The sequence below is a fragment of the Musa acuminata genome, chromosome BXJ1-5, assembly GCF_036884655.1.
Source record: "Musa acuminata AAA Group cultivar baxijiao chromosome BXJ1-5, Cavendish_Baxijiao_AAA, whole genome shotgun sequence".
Lineage (NCBI taxonomy): Eukaryota > Viridiplantae > Streptophyta > Magnoliopsida > Zingiberales > Musaceae > Musa > Musa acuminata.
In genome coordinates, this window is record NC_088331.1 from 721,189 (window position 1) to 738,433 (window position 17,245).

Below are 17,245 nucleotides of genomic sequence, written 5' to 3' on the forward strand. Positions count from 1 at the left end.
TAATTCAACTTATATCATATTTACTCCTTCATTCAATCAGTTGCGGGAGGGAAGAAAAATTAATAATCAGATATTGATAATCAAAATAATATAATTCAATAAATTTTACTTGTATCCATGAAGAAATCTAAAAACCACTTATTGGGGTGGGAGAGAGAAAAACTAAAAAAGAAATCTATTGAAGATTAACAATCAAAAGAATATATTAGAAAGCTATAAGATATTTATAGAAGAATCAAATTCTAATTACTAGAGTTTCTTTATTGTACAATTGGCATCAATTATTTTGATACGAATAATTTTTATAGTGAATTGAATTAGAAAAAACATTTGGCTGTATGGACCTCTATTCCACTCGAGGTTATCGTCAAAGGTCATGTCACCCGTGGAAACTTTCACGGACGATTTAGCCCAGCACCTTTGAATCTCGTTCTCACACGTCAGCCAGACACCACGTCACCCGTGAAAACGTTTCAGGGGTGATCTAGTCCGCCATACAACTCCTTTTTTTGGTGTGCGTTTTGCGGGTATCGGATCGACTCGTCAATATCCGAGAGCGCAGGCGCCGAAAGCAAGAGCTCAGATCACCTGTCCTACCCAATGCAGGAAACGTGATTACCCTCTCGCAAAAACCCGTCTTGATGCGGGGACCCACAGCTCTAGGATTCATGACTTCGTCGCAAGGAGCTCCGTGTTCCGTCCCTATCTTTCCATTTCCAGTCCGAAATCCGCCTCGCCTTGTTCCTGCGGCCTCAGCGAACGGTGGCCCACCGTTCTCTGCTTGCTGTCTCGGGTCATTTAAGACACGCTATTCCCCGACCCCACAGCATGCAGTCATCGGAAGCCATCTCACACGTGTACCACAACACCAAGATCGAGCGAGGGAGAGAATGGCCGCATTGTTGAAAGCATGTCAGATACACTCTCTGGTGCTCTTTAAAATAGCTCGAGGTGATGGACGAAGAGTACTGCTTCCGCTTCCAGCCATCTTTGAGGGAGGAGAGCAGAGGTCTTGTGTTCTTCGTGCAAGAAGGGAGGAGATGGACATGGCGGATGACGACGGTCGCATTAGAACTGGTCTGTCCTTAATTCTTACCTCCGAGCATGCCAACTCTGTTGGTTCTGTAGATTTCATTCATTATGTGCTGCCCAACGGAACACAGACATGAATCTGTTCAACCTTCTAATAGCCGAAACCTTCAGCACGGTTGGGTATATCATGGATTTATTCTCCGTTTCCATCTGCTCTTTGTCTCTATCTTCGTTCTTCCTGTTATTATCCATCTGCCAAAAAGATTCTATTACTCTTTACTGCCTTTCTTCTACCCATTTCTATCTTCTTTATTGAATACATAGGTATTGCATGACCATGGAACACAGACTGCGTCATATATATCATGTACTTGGGAATATGAATTGCTGGATCTTTGGGCCCTTGAGGCTTTTGATTTGGTCATTGCATCATGAACCCTAATCATTTTAGTGCAAAAGGCTCATGGATTTGAGAACCATCTAGTGTTTAATCTTTGGCACTCAAGACTACCTTTTGCATTGTAGCTTGCATATCTTTCAAGATCTCATTATTGCACAAAGCTACACAAAGAAAGGGTACTTTTGCTCATGAATTAATTTGGCATGCATGTAGTTCACAAGACCAAATAAGAATTCAGAGGATGCCAAAACATCCTAACACGAGAAGCAGGTCAATGAGAAGCTGCTCCTGCTTTGATTCTGGAGGCAACAACCATGATTCTTCAGATTTCTCAATGTTCAAGGCCTCTAAGCTTTCCAAGAAAATTGATGGAACTCACGAGTGCTTTGAGTGGACCCTCCACCTCTGAGGAATCTTCTTTGCATCATAATTTAATTGCTTTACTGAAACCAGCAACGATTCGATGTGTGGGTGCAAATGGTGGTCCATGATTTCTGAATCACTGATGGTGTCTGCTTGGTGGAATCCATCGTATTCGAGAGTGATGGTGGGGTTTGATCAGTAGTGATTTAGCATAGAATAGACTCACTTTTCGCTACTTCAACCATTAACAGCAACTCTGCTTCATCATCCAATAGGCTCCTTTAAGTGTGCCTTATAATGCTTATCATTTACCTTTATTTGCGATGCTTTAGCTTGGCATTTGTTTATGGTCGCTTTCCTGAAACTTTGATATTAGATTAAGAATGCACTTATGTAGTGGATTGGCTGGTGCAACACAGCTGGGCTCGGATTGTGTTTCGGTCTTAGATGATGTCTATTATTGGGTTCTCTGATACCAACAAAATTCAAGCCTCTCAGCTTATGGTTAAAGATGGAATTGGACAATGAGACTTTGTGGATCACTTACCTAAATAAACGGAATCAAAATGGACCCAACTAGTGACCCAACTTGTTGAAGTGACATTAAAGTCTTAGGGTTATTAAAGCATGTGAACTAATTTGGTTGGTGAAGCACTATTAATATGGATGAACATTGGGTCCATCCAGTTAGTGAAGATGAGATGGATACAATTAATATGGATGATCAGTTTGTTTGGTGGAGTTGTTGCGGAATTCTCTAATGAATAACAAAGAAAACAGATTAGTATAAAGAGATCAAAATCTTCAAATTTCTCCCCGTCCTTATCGTTTAACCAAAAAGATAGTAAAATGAAGTTATTATTTCTTGTCGAATTATTTCAAGACATTTCCTCAAAGGAACAGAGATCTTAAAGGACCAAAACATTCAGATTTCGCTGCATTCGCTGTGACCATTTCATTTGTTCTAATCTTTTACAATTCTATCTAGGGACGGTGTGGACTGCCACAACACATGCTATTACCGCAGTCATCGGATCTGGAGTGCTTGCATTACCTTGGAGTGTTGCTCAGATGGGATGGATCATGGGCCCTATTGCTCTTGTTGCATGTGCCTATGTAACTTACTACACTGCCATTCTACTCACTGATTGCTACAGGACCCCTGATCCAGTGAAGGGCAGGAGGAACTACACATACATGGATGTCGTTCGATCATGTCTCGGTAGTTATCAGGAAGATGAGTTGATGCATTTGGTATAACCACTGAAAGTTTACTGTTCCTCTTTTTTCTTTTCCTAAATGGTTTATGGAACTTATTTTAGGACCCAGAGATGTATTCATTTGCGGCGTTACACAATATGTGATGCTATGGGGAACTATGATCGGGTACACTATCACAGCTGCAACAAGCATGATGTGAGTAGTTTCACTTGCATGGTAAATTCAAGAAAACAGACGGTCAATGATTTGCTATTATCTCTTCTAGGTTTCATTATGTCTGAATATTGTAGGTTTTCATTTATAAGTAGTCGATAATTCATCCGTGATTTTCTTTTCTTGTGCAGAAAAGTTTAGATAGATTTTTTAGTTGCATATGATTATTTTTATTGAATTATTGGTTTTAGGATATTGAACAGCTTTGATCGACATTAACAGGGCAGTTGTGCGCTCAAATTGCTACCATTACAAGGGCCATAATGCAAGTTGTAGTTCATCAGGAACCTTGTACATGATCATATTCGGCATACTGGAAATAGTGTTGTCACAGTTCCCAAACTTGGAGAAGATAACACTGATATCGGTTGTGGCTGCAGTAATGTCGTTTGCCTACTCGTTCATCGGGTTGTTCTTGTGCATCATGAAGTTTGCTTCACACCATTCAATCGGAGGGACGATTCTCGGAGTTAAGGTCGGGGTTGATAGTGTTTCTGCATCGACCAAAGCCTGGCACTCTTTGCAGGCTCTTGGAAATATATCATTTGCATACACTTATGCCATGCTTTTGATAGAAATCCAGGTACTATGTTTCTGAGCAATATCAGTATTATTTTTTGGCATCAAGCATTTTTGCAATGATTTGTGCGACTCAATTTTCAAGTGTCTGTCACAATTTATAAGGATACACTTAAATCACCTCCACCGGAGAACCAGACAATGAAGAGAGCTACCTTTTATGGAATTGGCATAACAACAGTCTTCTATGTTTCACTTGGTTGCATTGGATATGCTGCTTTCGGAAACGATGCTCCCGGGAACGTCCTCACTGGATTCCAAGAACCCTTTTGGCTTGTCGACATAGCTAACATTGCAGTCCTCATTCATTTAATTGGAGCTTACCAGGTACTGAAAATTTTCATCTACTTGGAGTGTATCGATTCGTATGTATTGCCATGAATTTGCAAATTAGTGTAGGCTACTAACTCCATGCGTTGGATCGATTCAGGTGTATGGGCAACCAATCTATGCCAAGTATGAGGGGTGGCTTGCTAAGAAGTGGCCAGAATCAGTTTTCTTCCACCATGTATACACATTGCAGCTTCCTTTACTCAAAGGCCAAGCTCTCCAGTTTATGCCGTGCAAGCTCGTTTTTCGCACAGTCTTTGTCGTCGTAACAACAGTGATATCTCTCATGCTACCATTCTTCAATGCAATTCTGGGACTGCTAGGAGCAGTTGCATTCTGGCCACTGACGGTGTACTACCCAGTGACAGTGTACATGGCACAGGCCAAGATCAAAAGAGGAGAGTGGACATGGGTGATCCTCCAGTGCTTAAGCATGGCAGCACTGGTGGTTTCTCTGTTGGCCGCTATCGGCTCGGTCGCCGACATTGCACAACGTTTCAAGCACGTGACCATCTTCAAGATCGAGCTTTAGGCGGTATCGTCACAGTGCTATCTATTACCACAAAATTTGGAGACTCAAGTCTCAGATTTGTTGCTGCATTATGAAGGTATAGAATGCCACTTTTCATCAACAATAAATGGCACTTGCAGGATTATAGTCCTCAACAAAGCTCATCGTGAGGAGAATTGGGACCTTGAGCTTGTTGTTCTGCTGAAGTTGACGTTCTTGGTTGTTTAGCTCAGTTGATGGCATTATGATATGGTCATCATCATCATCATCTCTGTTGGTGTTTTCATTTGCAAGTTGGAAGACATTATATGTAAATGATTTGGACCTTCAGCTTCTTGTTGCTCTAAAGTGGTTGCTAGCGCATCATGTTGCAAGTAGAATTCATGAAGCTTACTTGGTCAACTCACCATATAGCTGTGAACAAGGACAAGTGCTAGTGCTGATGGCTGTGGCATCCAACTTGATTCATGGTGGGGTGGCCAAAAGGTAGAAGACAGAGTGGTCATTCACATCACATGGATTGTGGATTGGGTGACCACAAGGCAGATGGATGTGTCACCCCTGTAGGGTTTCAGAGATGATGTGGTCTCTGATCGAGGAAAAGAACATCATTTTGGTACAATCAGATTGAGGATCGAAAATGATATATTATATTAATTATAATAAATATAATTAACACTTATTATTATTATTATTTTTTCCAAACTTGACACATTTTCACTAATTTTATTAAGAATAAAAGAAAAAAAAAAGAACCAATGAGAAAGAATGTAGTTTTTGTGGGATGATCAATCACATAACCCTTTCAAAAATGCTGCAAGTCCGAGAAAAATAAGTCAAAAAAGAAAGAGAAAAAGTAATGCGTGGGATATATCTGTGCTGCGTTTTCTATCACGCAGATCACATAAAGCTCGGCGCACGTGACAACGCCCTGCGTCCGCCGCCCGGCTCGGACCGGGACTCGACCCGGTCGGCGCAGGCCGCGACGGCCCGTTCCAGGGCCCCGACCACTTCCCCCATGGTCGGCCGGTCCTGCCCCTCCGCCCGCACGCATTCCGCCGCCACGTACGCCACGTACGCCACCGCCTCCAGCTCCTCCGCAGACGCCGGCGGCACCCTCCTGTCCATCACCACCGCCACGTCGTCCGCCTCGATGTACGGCACCGCCATCTCCACCACGTTCCGCGGCGTCGTGCTGCCTTCCCCACCTTCCACCTCCTGGGCCCGGTGGATGGCCTTGAACCCCGTCACCAACTCGAGCAACACCACCCCGAAGCTGTAGACATCGCTCTTCTCCGTCAGCCGCCGCAGCCGGTAGTACTCGGGGTCCATGTAGCCCACCGTGCCGGCGGCGACGCTCCCCTCGTTGTCGGGGCTCGTCAGCGACACCCCGAAGTCCGCCACCTTGGCCGTCCACACCCCGTCGAGCAGGATGTTGGTGGACTTGATGTCGCGGTGGATGATGGCCGGCACGGCGTAGGCGTGCAGATATTCGATCCCTCGCGCCGCGTCCAGCGCCAGCCGCAGCCGCGCGGCCCACGAGCTCAGCGGCGACGACGGGACCATCGGCCGCCGGTGGAGGTGGTCGTGCAGGGTGCCGTTGGCCATGTACTCGTACACCAGCACGCGCTCCCCGCGCTCCCGGCAGAAGCCCAGCAGCAGGACCAGGTTCCTGTGGTTGATGCGCGACAGCAGAGCCAGCTCGGAGTGGAAGGCACGCTCCCGCTGCTCCTCGCTCCACCGCCGCAGTTGCTCGTGCCGCCGCGACGCGGACGGCGCCGCGGCCGCATGGACGTCGGCGCGCTTGATCGCTACCTCGCGCCCGCCCGGCAGCGTCGCGCGGTAGACCGCGCCGAAGCTACCGGATCCGATCTTGTGCGCCTCGGCAAAGTTGTCGGTGATCTCGTACAGAGACAGTAGCGAGAACTCTTCGACGGTCCCGCCTCCGAGCCGGCTGTCGAGAGGCAGCTCCGCCAGGGAAGGCGGTGCCGCCGGATGCCGCCTCCATCGTCTCCACCACACCGTGCGGTGAACCGGACCACTTCTCTGGCTCTTGAGAGCGAGATAGACAAGGAAGCTCGATAAGGCCAACAAGCCCAAGCCGAGTCCCACCGTGCCTAGCACCAACAACAGTGTTCTCCTTTTGCTGCCACTGCTTGCTTGTTGCGATGATGGCGAGCTATTGGAGGAGTTGGAGCTGAGTTGGAACTTGCAGGACTGGCAGATGCCCTCGTCGGAGGGGCACATGGTGCCGGAGCCCGGCAGCACCCCGCAGCCACAGCTCGAGATCGGCGAGCAGGTCCCGGGCAGGACGCTGCGGTAGATGGTGTGGTTCCGCCGGAACAGCTCGTTCCCCCAGCAAACCACCGAGAAGTTGATCGCCAAAATGCCGCAGATGGCGTCGCCCCTGCCCTGGATTGCGACGAATTGCTCGCCGGCGAGGGAGTCCGGCGGCCGGGAGCCCTCCCCCCAGCACAGGGCCGTTCCGTTTGACTGCAGGACGCAGGTCTTGCTCTCCCCCAAAGCCATGGAGACGATGTCGAGGGTGAGATTCGAATCCACTTGCGGCGCCTCCTCGCCCCAGCAGGTCAGCTGGCGGCCGTCGGAGGAGGCGCCGCAGGCGTGTCGGGTCCCTGCGGCGACCATGCTGAAGCTCCCGTTCGGCTCCCTCCCGACGACTGCCGTGTCGTTCCCGAAGCAGCGGATCGCCCCGCAGCCGAGTCGCCCGCAGACGAAGTCCCGCCCGACGGCGATCTCGGAGAGGTTCACCCCTTCGGGGATGACCATATCGCCCCACCGCCAGCAATGCGGCCGGCGCGCGCCGCCGATCAGGGCGCAGACGTGCGTGTCGCCGGAGGCGAGCGCGGCGAGCGGCGGCCCCCGGTAGATCTGCTTCTCGTAGTCCTCATATCCATGGGCGGGGAGCGCCCACCACCGCATGGTAGCGTTGGAGCGGTCGGCTGGCAGGGTGAGGCCGCAGAGGAAGCCATTGCCCGCGGCGACCGCGGCGTAAGGCGTGCGGCCGGCCGGGTACCACCGCTGCTCCCGGGTGCAGGCGCTGGTGCAATCGAGTTCGTACCGGTAGGCCACGGGCGACGGCACGAGCGCGCAGACGATGGTGACATTGGATGACTGCGAGATGGCGACGGTGGAGAAAGGTGAAGCGGCGGCCGGGAGGCACAGAAGGACTAGACGCAGGAGGAAGAAGAAGGGTTCGGTGGCATTTGAAGGAGACATTGATGGGTGGCAGAGGATCTCATGGTAACTTGTGTGTGAGACAGAGAGAGATGGGAGGAGGAGAAGACTCAGATTGAGTCCATGATGAACTGAGACACCTGTAGCAGGTTGAAAGAGCAAGGGAAGCTTATGAACACTTGGATTTGTCTTCCTTTGGTGAGATCCATGAGGACTCAAGGATTTGTCAGCTCCACCAAAGTCTCTACATTAGATCCTGGCCAAGTCTGCAGCAGCAACCGACAAAGAGGATCAGAATTTGAGGAGTAGCTTTACTCGATCTAAGCATTCGCAAGCAATGTTGGGAAGTGGCAAGTGAGTTCAGGCCAGGAAGTTTCGTTGACTATTCGCAGGCCGGTGGTTTTCTTTTCTTTTTTTTTCCCTACATTTTCTTTTTCTACTATTTTCTTTTGAAACTTTACATTTTACTATAATTATCGGATTGCACCCTCATGTTCTTTATTATTATTATTATTATTATTATCTAGGAGTGGTTTTTTTTATTTGGACGAAAATACTCTCAGTCTTTTACTGAAAAAATCAATAATTAATAATTATTATTTTATAAAATAAAAAATGATATTAATCATCTTAGAATCATTAGTACTATTTTTTATTTTTTTTAAAAAATTATATTAACAATATCAAAATTATATTAACAATATATTTTTGAATTGATTCAAAAGTCAATTTATATATATTTTTAGATAATTGTTACTCAAATAATATGTCACAGTATTTTTTAAATTATTTTATTAGTTTTGTTATGTATACATAGATAAATTTTTATATTTAAAATATTTATATAAAAGAGAAAATATTTATGTATACATAGATAAAATATTTACTCTAAACTATTCAATGAATCTATGCCCTTTAATAAATATTCTAGCGTTCAATATGCTTATGAATGCATCTTTTATATCGTTTAATATAATAATTAAAATTATCTCTATTAAAATATTTAAATTTATTATTATATTATTTCACAAAGTGATAAGTGGTATGTTCAAATCCATGTATAAGCATCATATACGTAATTTAATGCAATAAAAATATATATTTTTTATTTTTAGTAAAAATATATAATAATAATATAAATTTTTTTAAAAATTTTATCTACCATAAATTTTTATTTATTGCAAGTTGTGGCAAAATCACTCCACTATCTTTTTTCCCATGTTTTTGTCCTTTAACTGATTTCTTTATTATTTGTAAATATTTTTATGCAAGCATAAAAATAATATTACAATGGCTGCTGTTTTCTACTTTAAAATCAATTTCTAGTAAAAATATTATTATATTAAACATGCTAATCGAATACTAACGTAGAAGACCAGTCTCGGCCGTTCAGCTTGCTACGTGTACATATACACACACACGATCTCTAGGGTTCCCCATGCCGTTGATCGGAACACAGAACACCAATCGACGCCGTCCATTTCACTACATCTACACGAAGCTCCAGGGTTTTCCATGAGGGCTGATCGAAACGTAGGACGCCTAATCTCGGCCGTCCATTTTCCTTTATATTCGTCCATTTCGGTAGGGTTTCAGTCGGCCGTTTTTGTTTCGCGTGCTCCTCTCTTTACGACCTCTGGCGATCGAGGTAATATCCTCCCTTTTCTTGCCCGATTCAGATCTGGCCTCTCGAATCTCTCCTGCTTGGTCGTTTCTCCTCGCAAATCTGTATTTTGCGCGGTGCTCTTCGATCGTAATTATTTTTTCTGGAATTAAATAGAACTTTAACAGTTTTGTGGTATGATTTATAAAGCTTTCGCGGTTCGTTGATCTGATCATATAAGCTTTAATGGTATGCTATTTACCGGTTTTGTTTGATTAATAAAGCTTTTTTTGTTTTTTCATTGTTTATGTATTGTTTACAATCATTATGTTTTATCATTATAATCTTGGTTTCTTGTTTATTTTTAGTATGATTTACATATATTATTTACTTCATGATGGAGCAAAGTGAGATGCCGATTAAATTCTTCTTAGTTGTGATTTATTAGCATGTTAACGAAAAAAGTAATCCTGTTTTGATGCTGTCATAGTTGATTTATTTACTATTTGTTTCAGTAATCATTTGATTTAATGTGTCATGGATGCTTGGGGCATTCCTGTTATTTTGTGGGTAACATGCATGATGGCCTTCTGTGGAGCATTAGTATACCTCCACTTCTGGTATTGGCAAGATTAGTCCCCCCAAAACAACGCTATATTGAATCAAGGTCGGAGTCTCTTAAGAGCTCTCTCTGCCAAAACCCATTGTGGGGAATTGGAAAGGCATACCAGAGAGCATGAGAATTGGCATCTATTAGTGCCATAGGCCTTTGGTTGCGGGGGATTATTATGCCATGTTACTTGAGCTGGTGGTTGTCACTGATGCTTTTCAGTTAAGGTTACTCTGCTAGTTACTCATAGACGACAATTCCCTATCTAACATTTATGTCTATGTAACATATAAATATCTTTGCATGATGTCGTTGAGGACATCAAAAATGATGGTTTCAGAATATTTGCAAATGCTAAAACTGTATTTTTAAATAAAATTTGCTCTTTCTAGGTTAAGTTCAGGAAAAAACTTTTTCCCTCAGTGTCATCCTGTTTGCTTATGTAATCCTACTTTCTTGAATCTTGCATTATGCAATTGTGACTATTTTATTATTGTTAGTTGCTTGTTTTTAGCTTGCTGGCTTCTATGATATCTGTCTTGTTTTCCAATTGATCTTAATGCTAATTCTTAGTAAGAGTTGGATTGCTTATAATTCTTTTGTTTGTTTAAATGCTACATTTTTTAAATTTTGAAAATTATATATATATATATATATATATATATATATAGTTCTTCTAGTTTAGTGAACTTATGCTCCATTTGTTGTATATTTTATTTGGCTTTAAAATGTGCAAGTTCTCATGAAAAGATACTTGAATTGTTATAGTTGCATAGTTGTGAAGGACTAAAGACACAATGTCTCATCGCAAATTTGAGCATCCGCGTCATGGTTCTCTTGGGTTCCTTCCTAGAAAAAGAGCCTCCCGTCACAGAGGAAAAGGTTTCAGCTTATAATTCAAGTTTCTTCAAATTTCTTGTCTTAAGCATTCATGCTCCAAAGGAGCAGTCCATTTGTTTAGTATGATTCTTTGTTTTAGTACATCTTGTCTCTTTGTAGTTTGATGTTTATTTTTATTTTTCACAATATGCTATCAATAAGATGCACATGCTTGTGGTTCACTTTGTCATGCTCTCAATATGCTTCCTCAGGGTACATTTTTGATTTGATTGGTCACAGATTGTGTGTAAATAATCTTCATTGACATAATGTTTTTAGTTGTTAATCATGGTGTCCAAACTGATGCTGTAGACCCTTCGACAGCTGAGTTGTTTATATGTTTAAACAAGATGTGATCATCAAATTTTGTATCATTCCCTTTATCATGTATCTAAATGTGCAAGTGGCTGTAACCAATAAACCCTTCATCATATACCAGACTTCAGGTTTTGATATATTTTTTTTGTTGCCGTATATTTGATGCAGTGAAGTCATTCCCAAAGGATGACCCAAGCAAGCTGCCCGGGCTAACTGCCTTTGTAGCATACAAGTCTGGGATGACTCACATAGTCCGGGAGGTTGATAAGCCTGGATCCAGTAAGTTGCTTTTTGTTTTTTTTTTAAGACTGATGCCTTACAATACACAATGACACTGAAAGAACACATTTCTTTTTTCTTTTAATAAATGCATGCTCTATTATGCTTCCGCTGGTGTAATAATAAAAATTAATGTCATTGGAACTGAATAATCTAGTACTTCTGATAGTATGTCCTTGACTTGAATCTGGGTTCACTTCATATTTTAATTTCCCTTGGCTTAGATTACAAAGTATGTATTCGGTCTCATGTATCATCTCCTTGAATTTGTTAATGGTAAAGTTTAGAAAAGTAATAAGCTACACATCAACCACTAAAATTGAAGGTAGTTAAAACTTTTTTTAATATGGCATAACTACACATCAACAACTATCAAGAAAGGCTGCAGCAGCACTTATTTGGCATTTCTCTGATCATGGTACATGAAGTTGTATAGTTAAGTTTTCATTGTCTTTTATATCAAGGTATGCATTTTATTAATACATTTGGCCTAATAACTTACATTAGGAAGAGAATACATTTGATCTTTGCAAATTGTGTTGTTATGTTTGGAACAATTTTTCCACCTTTTTTTGTAATTCCATTTGTCTATGCAGAGCTTCATAAGAAGGAGACTTGTGAAGCAGTGACAATCATTGAAGCACCCCCAATGGTTGTAGTTGGCGTTGTTGCTTATGTGAAGACTCCCCGTGGCCTCCGGTCATTGAACACTGTTTGGGCTCAGCATCTTAGTGAGGAAGTGAAAAGGAGATTTTACAAAAACTGGTCCAAGTCAAAGAAGAAGGCGTTTGTTAAGTACTCAAAGAAGTATGAAACTGAGGAAGGCAAAAAAGAAATCCAGGCACAGCTGGAGAAGATGAAGAAGTATGCCTCTGTAATTCGTGTTTTGGCTCACACACAGGTATTGATATATGCTTATCCTTTTCTTCCTTGTATCACTCTTTTTGTTGGTTACCTGGTGGGTCCAACCAGTAAAGCAAAGATATGCCTACTGATGTTACTTGTTATGTTTTGTATCACCAATTTTCTATTCTTATAAGTTAAAAATTATTGTTTCCTATGAAACTTTTGCTGGACTGTGATTAATCTTTGCTGTGACCTACTGACTGCATCAACCGGATTCATGATATTTATGTCTAAAATTTCACCAACAATTTTAGAATACAGACATCCATCTTATTCTGTCTTTGTCCACATTGTTAAATAATATTTTAATGTGATTATTGTGGTGCTCTATGTTGGTGCATAGAATTTGTATTTGCAATATAACCTATTTATCCATTTGGGCTATGATCAGTTAATTCAAGATCTTCATTTTGGTCTTTCTTTCTGTTCTTCTCAGTTTGCATACTGAAACTTGCCTGAAGCGACTTGTGTTTTCGTTTACAGATTAGAAAACTAAAAGGGTTGAAGCAGAAGAAGGCTCACCTGATGGAGATCCAGGTTAATGGAGGAGATATTGCTGCAAAGGTTGACTATGCTTACAAATTCTTCGAGAAACAGATTCCTGTGGATGCTGTCTTTCAGAAGGATGAGATGATTGACATCATAGGAGTCACAAAGGGTAAGGGCTATGAGGGCGTGGTTACTCGTTGGGGTGTCACTCGTCTCCCTCGGAAGACCCATCGTGGCCTGCGCAAGGTGGCTTGTATTGGTGCATGGCACCCAGCTAGGGTCTCATACACAGTTGCCAGGGCTGGCCAGAATGGCTACCACCATCGTACCGAGATGAACAAGAAGATATATAAGCTTGGAAAAGCTGGTGAGGAGTCTCACTTCGCAACCACAGAGTTTGACAGGTTAACGCCATGCTGTACTTTGGACTTGCTGCATCTTTCTTTTATAGTTTATATATCTATGGATAGCAATCATAAATTCCAGAAAAGATTCATCTGTTTAATTTAGAATTGAATTAAGTAGTTTATGGGGTGCTCTGATTAGGTATTTAACATTCTTCATGCTTTATGTTCATCCTTCTGTTGGCTGATGTTGATGGTTCTTGCAGGACTGAGAAGGGGATAACACCAATGGGAGGGTTTCCACATTATGGAGTGGTCAAGGATGATTACCTTCTGATCAAGGGATGCTGTGTTGGTCCTAAGAAGAGGGTAGTGACCCTGAGGCAGTCGTTGCTGAAGCAGACATCACGAGTTGCAATGGAAGAGATCAAGCTCAAGTTCGTTGACACGTCTTCCAAGTTTGGGCATGGCCGCTTCCAGACCACCGAAGAGAAGGCAAAGTTTTACGGAAAGCTCAAAGCTTGAAGACACAGAATGTTGCTTGAAACGTCAGATGAACAGTTTTTTTTTCTGTAGAATTGTGGATCTCCACATCGGTTTCTTGATGAATTTGCCAGAGTTTGATTCTATTCAAAGTAGTTCTTTTGTGTTTGGTCAAGTTTCTATTGCTTTATCAAATCTTTGATGTTTTGAATTGTTGTCATGTGGAAGTTTGTTTGTGATGCTTGAAATTGTTCTCTCTAAAAATATTTGAAGACAAAAATTAAGGTCCCAACATGCTTTAAATTGTTTGGTCCCATAACTTATCTAAAATATTTATCTTAGGTTTCATTTTAATAGGTAATTTTTTAATAATTAAGATCCTAAAGGATGAAATAGAATAAAACTAATGTATTCATTGCTTTTTCATTTTTTTAAAACAAAAAAAGAGCTGAATTACACTTGTTTGGTTAACACTTGTTTTATTTTTTTTGTTTTAGGACTCATCTACAAATGCGAGATTCCCATCACCCTTCATTTCATATTTGATATCCGGAATAAATTAACATCCCATCGACAAGTATGTTCCATCACTTGCTTGACCTCTTAACCTTAGCACATATCAAACACCTCCTTGTACATCAAATGATCCAATGAGACATATAAATTACCCGACTTATATCATTATATTTGATTATATCGTAAAAATTATTTTTATTATATATATAATTTATTTATTTTTTTAAAACAATATCGATCTTAAGTTTAGATGAAAAGTTTTATTAGGTCACTAACAATCAAAATAAAAATATATTAAATCTCATAAAATTTATCGATCATAAATGGTTTGGACTCATGATTTTATTATTGTTATCGTTATAATTTAGATGGCCAAACAAAGGCAAAGGCTAATATAATAAATCGGGTTTCGAAAGCGTGTCTTAGTAATAATATTTCTATTTAATATATATATTAAAATTATAAATATAGCTTTCATAGCTCAGTTGGTTAGAGCACCCGTTTAGTAAGCGGGAGGTCTTGAGTTCAAATCTCAATGAAAGCAATTTAAGTTGTTTTTATTATAACTTCAGCTCCAACAAAAAGATTTGTGATGCAATTGATGGCATCCAGTCAAAGTTCCAACAGTCGTCTCGATCCGTTCTCTTTATGCATAGAGAAGGATGAACAGAATAAAAGATCTCCATCTCCATCTCCATCTCCATCTCCATCTCCATCTGCGCAGGTGGTCAACAATGGGGACCAGAGAGGAGAAGAGCATGTGGCCACGCTCGTCTCTGCCCACGTTAACCTGCATCGCCTCGCTTCTAATGCCTGTGGAGCTCCTGCTTCGACAACCGAGCTCCCCGGTGTCGTGATGCGGTGCCACTAACACCTCGCGCATTTCCACAAACACCTATCACTGCGCTCTGCGACGGCCACCGACGATTTCCGTCACGAATCATCGGGTGGTGCGTTAAGTCGGTGCCGATGGTGTGGGGGCCGTTCACGCGTCATTACTTGGCGCCCTCTGCTCGGATTTGTATTCCGGTCACGTCTGTTCGAGCAGATTGGCATGCATGAAAATAGTACAAATAATTGATTTGGTGATCGACTTTATCTTATACATTTCAAATCTCAATCTACACATTTTTAGTACGCCTAAATAATTGATCTAATAATGAATGTACTCGATTTCATTAGTTGCTCAATCAAATCCTCATTCCACAAATCTTAGCTACTTAAAATATATATATATATATATATATATATATATATAATTTGGTGATAATATATATACCTTATCCATCTAATCTTAGTGTTAATCCAGATTCTGATCATTTAACGTGTTTATCATCTTCTCATATTATATAAATAACGAATCAAATTTTATCTTCGCCATCTTATTATTTGGATTATATAATAATAATAATAATAATAATAATCATCATCATCATCATCATCACCATCTGGCCTAAAATTTAAGATCATCGATCGATCGATCGATCGATCGATCGATCGATCAATCAAGTTTGTGCACGCATCTTAAAGCAAAACGATGCAGATCCATCATTCCACACACGCGCGCGCGCACATATCTGTGTATATATTGACCGCCTGTGTTTCCAAGCAAAACGATGCGACTCGGTCCATCTCTCGGTTTTATAACCCAGAGTCTACTGCACGTTCCAGTCTCCCACATTTCCTACTCCAAACCACCATCACTCTTTCCTCATCCCCACACTTTTGCACCACCCAAAACGCCACTGCCACTTCCAGATCTATGACGACTGTTCCTGCTCGACTTCCATGTCTCCTCTGACCGTCTTCCACCACACTGTGATTTGAAGCCACAACATCACTCCTTGCAGCGAGCGACATGGGTGGATACTCCAGGATGGGAGTGGTCACGGGCTCCACGGCCAAGTCAAGATCCATGGAGTTCTCAGATCCCACCTTCTTCTCTCCCCCACCGAAAGAAGCCCCAGAGCCTCAACAAAAAGAAGCTGCTGATGTCATCAAGCCTGTCGACCGCTTCTCGTGGCTGCAGCAGCAGCAGGAGGAGGAGGAGGAGGAGGAGGAGGAGGAGGAGGAAGGCGGGCAGAGGTTTGGGGTGATACTCAGCAGGACCTGCTCCTCTGCCTCTCAGAGGTTCTCTAATGGCTCCACCGGCCTTCAGAGTGCGGTCATGAGGGCCTTCTCCATGAGGAGGTCCTCCTCGGTCAGAGAGGGCTACTGCAGGATCCATGACACTGGTGACGAAGATGGCGGTGCTGACTTAATGGACGAGGAGGAGGAGCAGCAGCAGCAGATGAGGTATTCCAGGAAGAAGAAGAAGAAGAACAAGGGAAAGTTCCTAAGGGCATGCAAGAGGCTCCTTGGATTCTAATGGTGTCGTGTTTCTTGCATCATCTTACTATATACTCTCTCTATCTGCTTCCTTCTTTCCTTCCTTCCTTCCCACCCCAACTCTCGCTCATAGGAATTTGCAGTTTCATCTGGACCTAATGGGTTTGCATCGACCCACTTTTTTCGGTTTTGGGCTCTCAGGTCTTTGAGCAAATGGAGAGTCATGTTATAATACTATCTTGTCTCGTCTGCAGGTTTCTCGCTAAAGTGTTTTCGTATATGCCAAGTTGGAAACAATTCAGCTGTTGTCTTTTGTTCCTCTTTTCTTTGGCTTTCAGGTTCAGATGGACTTTTGGGTTGTCATGTTGACGACCTCTGGCACATCGTGAGCCACTTTTTCCCTTTGATGACAGACATCCTTATGTAACTTCTCAAAAGCCTAAAAAAAACAACAAGAACGCAAGACTTTTCCAAAGGATTAGAGTCTTCTGCTTGAGGCGAGAGTGAAAGGAGATGGTCCCTCTTGGAATATTATTGCCGATGTCTCTCTCTTTTTACTCCATCGGTCGAGAAAATTTTGGTTTGTGTCGCACGTTTTGTTTGACCTTTGGAGTTGAAAATGAAGCGATGGCTTCATCTTTGCCCT

General features: G+C 42.3%; 4 protein-coding genes and 1 non-coding gene across 6 annotated transcripts; 4 read left to right on the top strand and 1 right to left on the bottom strand.

The window, feature by feature from the left end:
• The first annotated feature begins 875 nt into the window (after positions 1-875).
• On the top strand, positions 876-5,051 carry LOC103983632 (amino acid permease 8). Its single transcript, XM_009400882.3, has 6 exons — positions 876-1,077; positions 2,784-3,017; positions 3,118-3,211; positions 3,452-3,812; positions 3,914-4,135; positions 4,239-5,051. Exons 1-6 carry the CDS (start codon positions 891-893, stop codon positions 4,668-4,670), a joined length of 1,530 nt encoding a protein of 509 aa, XP_009399157.3. The 5' UTR covers positions 876-890; the 3' UTR covers positions 4,671-5,051.
• Positions 5,052-5,493: 442 nt separating this feature from the next.
• On the bottom strand, positions 5,494-8,175 carry LOC103983630 (serine/threonine-protein kinase-like protein CCR4). The gene has a single exon (XM_009400881.3). It carries the CDS (start codon positions 7,884-7,886, stop codon positions 5,550-5,552), a length of 2,337 nt encoding a protein of 778 aa, XP_009399156.2. The 5' UTR covers positions 7,887-8,175; the 3' UTR covers positions 5,494-5,549.
• Positions 8,176-9,371: 1,196 nt separating this feature from the next.
• Positions 9,372-13,930, top strand: LOC103983629 (large ribosomal subunit protein uL3). Of its 2 annotated transcripts, none has more exons than XM_018825685.2 (6): positions 9,372-9,492; positions 10,826-10,939; positions 11,423-11,533; positions 12,130-12,434; positions 12,923-13,332; positions 13,539-13,930. In XM_018825685.2, the coding sequence occupies exons 2-6, from the start codon at positions 10,855-10,857 to the stop codon at positions 13,795-13,797; spliced, it is 1,170 nt and encodes a 389-aa protein (XP_018681230.2). In that variant the 5' UTR covers positions 9,372-9,492; positions 10,826-10,854; the 3' UTR covers positions 13,798-13,930. The 2 variants fall into 2 exon arrangements, with proteins under 2 accessions (XP_018681230.2, XP_065037394.1); XM_065181322.1 differs by lacking the exon at positions 9,372-9,492 and adding an exon at positions 9,528-9,551.
• An 811-nt stretch (positions 13,931-14,741) lies between these two features.
• On the top strand, positions 14,742-14,815 carry TRNAT-AGU (transfer RNA threonine (anticodon AGU)). Its single transcript has one exon. It is a non-coding gene; the product is annotated as a tRNA-Thr (tRNA).
• A 1,061-nt stretch (positions 14,816-15,876) lies between these two features.
• Positions 15,877-16,905, top strand: LOC103983628 (uncharacterized). The gene has a single exon (XM_009400879.3). The coding sequence runs from the start codon at positions 16,130-16,132 to the stop codon at positions 16,637-16,639; it is 510 nt and encodes a 169-aa protein (XP_009399154.2). The 5' UTR covers positions 15,877-16,129; the 3' UTR covers positions 16,640-16,905.
• Positions 16,906-17,245: the final 340 nt, after the last annotated feature.

What these genes read in the sequence shown, in the direction of transcription:
- LOC103983629 (XM_018825685.2), top strand. Translation starts at nt 10,855, where the DNA reads ATGTCTCATCGCAAATTTGAGCATCCGCGTCATGGTTCTCTTGGGTTC. An exon ending in CTCCCGTCACAGAGGAAAAG is followed by an intron (nt 10,940 to 11,422) that starts GTTTCAGCTTAT and finishes TATTTGATGCAG; the next exon opens with TGAAGTCATTCCCAAAGGAT. An exon ending in GGTTGATAAGCCTGGATCCA is followed by an intron (nt 11,534 to 12,129) that starts GTAAGTTGCTTT and finishes TTGTCTATGCAG; the next exon opens with AGCTTCATAAGAAGGAGACT.
- LOC103983628 (XM_009400879.3), top strand. Translation starts at nt 16,130, where the DNA reads ATGGGTGGATACTCCAGGATGGGAGTGGTCACGGGCTCCACGGCCAAG.
- LOC103983632 (XM_009400882.3), top strand. Translation starts at nt 891, where the DNA reads ATGGCCGCATTGTTGAAAGCATGTCAGATACACTCTCTGGTGCTCTTT. An exon ending in TGTCGTTCGATCATGTCTCG is followed by an intron (nt 3,018 to 3,117) that starts GTAGTTATCAGG and finishes AACTTATTTTAG; the next exon opens with GACCCAGAGATGTATTCATT. An exon ending in TGCTTTTGATAGAAATCCAG is followed by an intron (nt 3,813 to 3,913) that starts GTACTATGTTTC and finishes ACAATTTATAAG; the next exon opens with GATACACTTAAATCACCTCC.
- LOC103983630 (XM_009400881.3), bottom strand. Translation starts at nt 7,886, where the DNA reads ATGTCTCCTTCAAATGCCACCGAACCCTTCTTCTTCCTCCTGCGTCTA.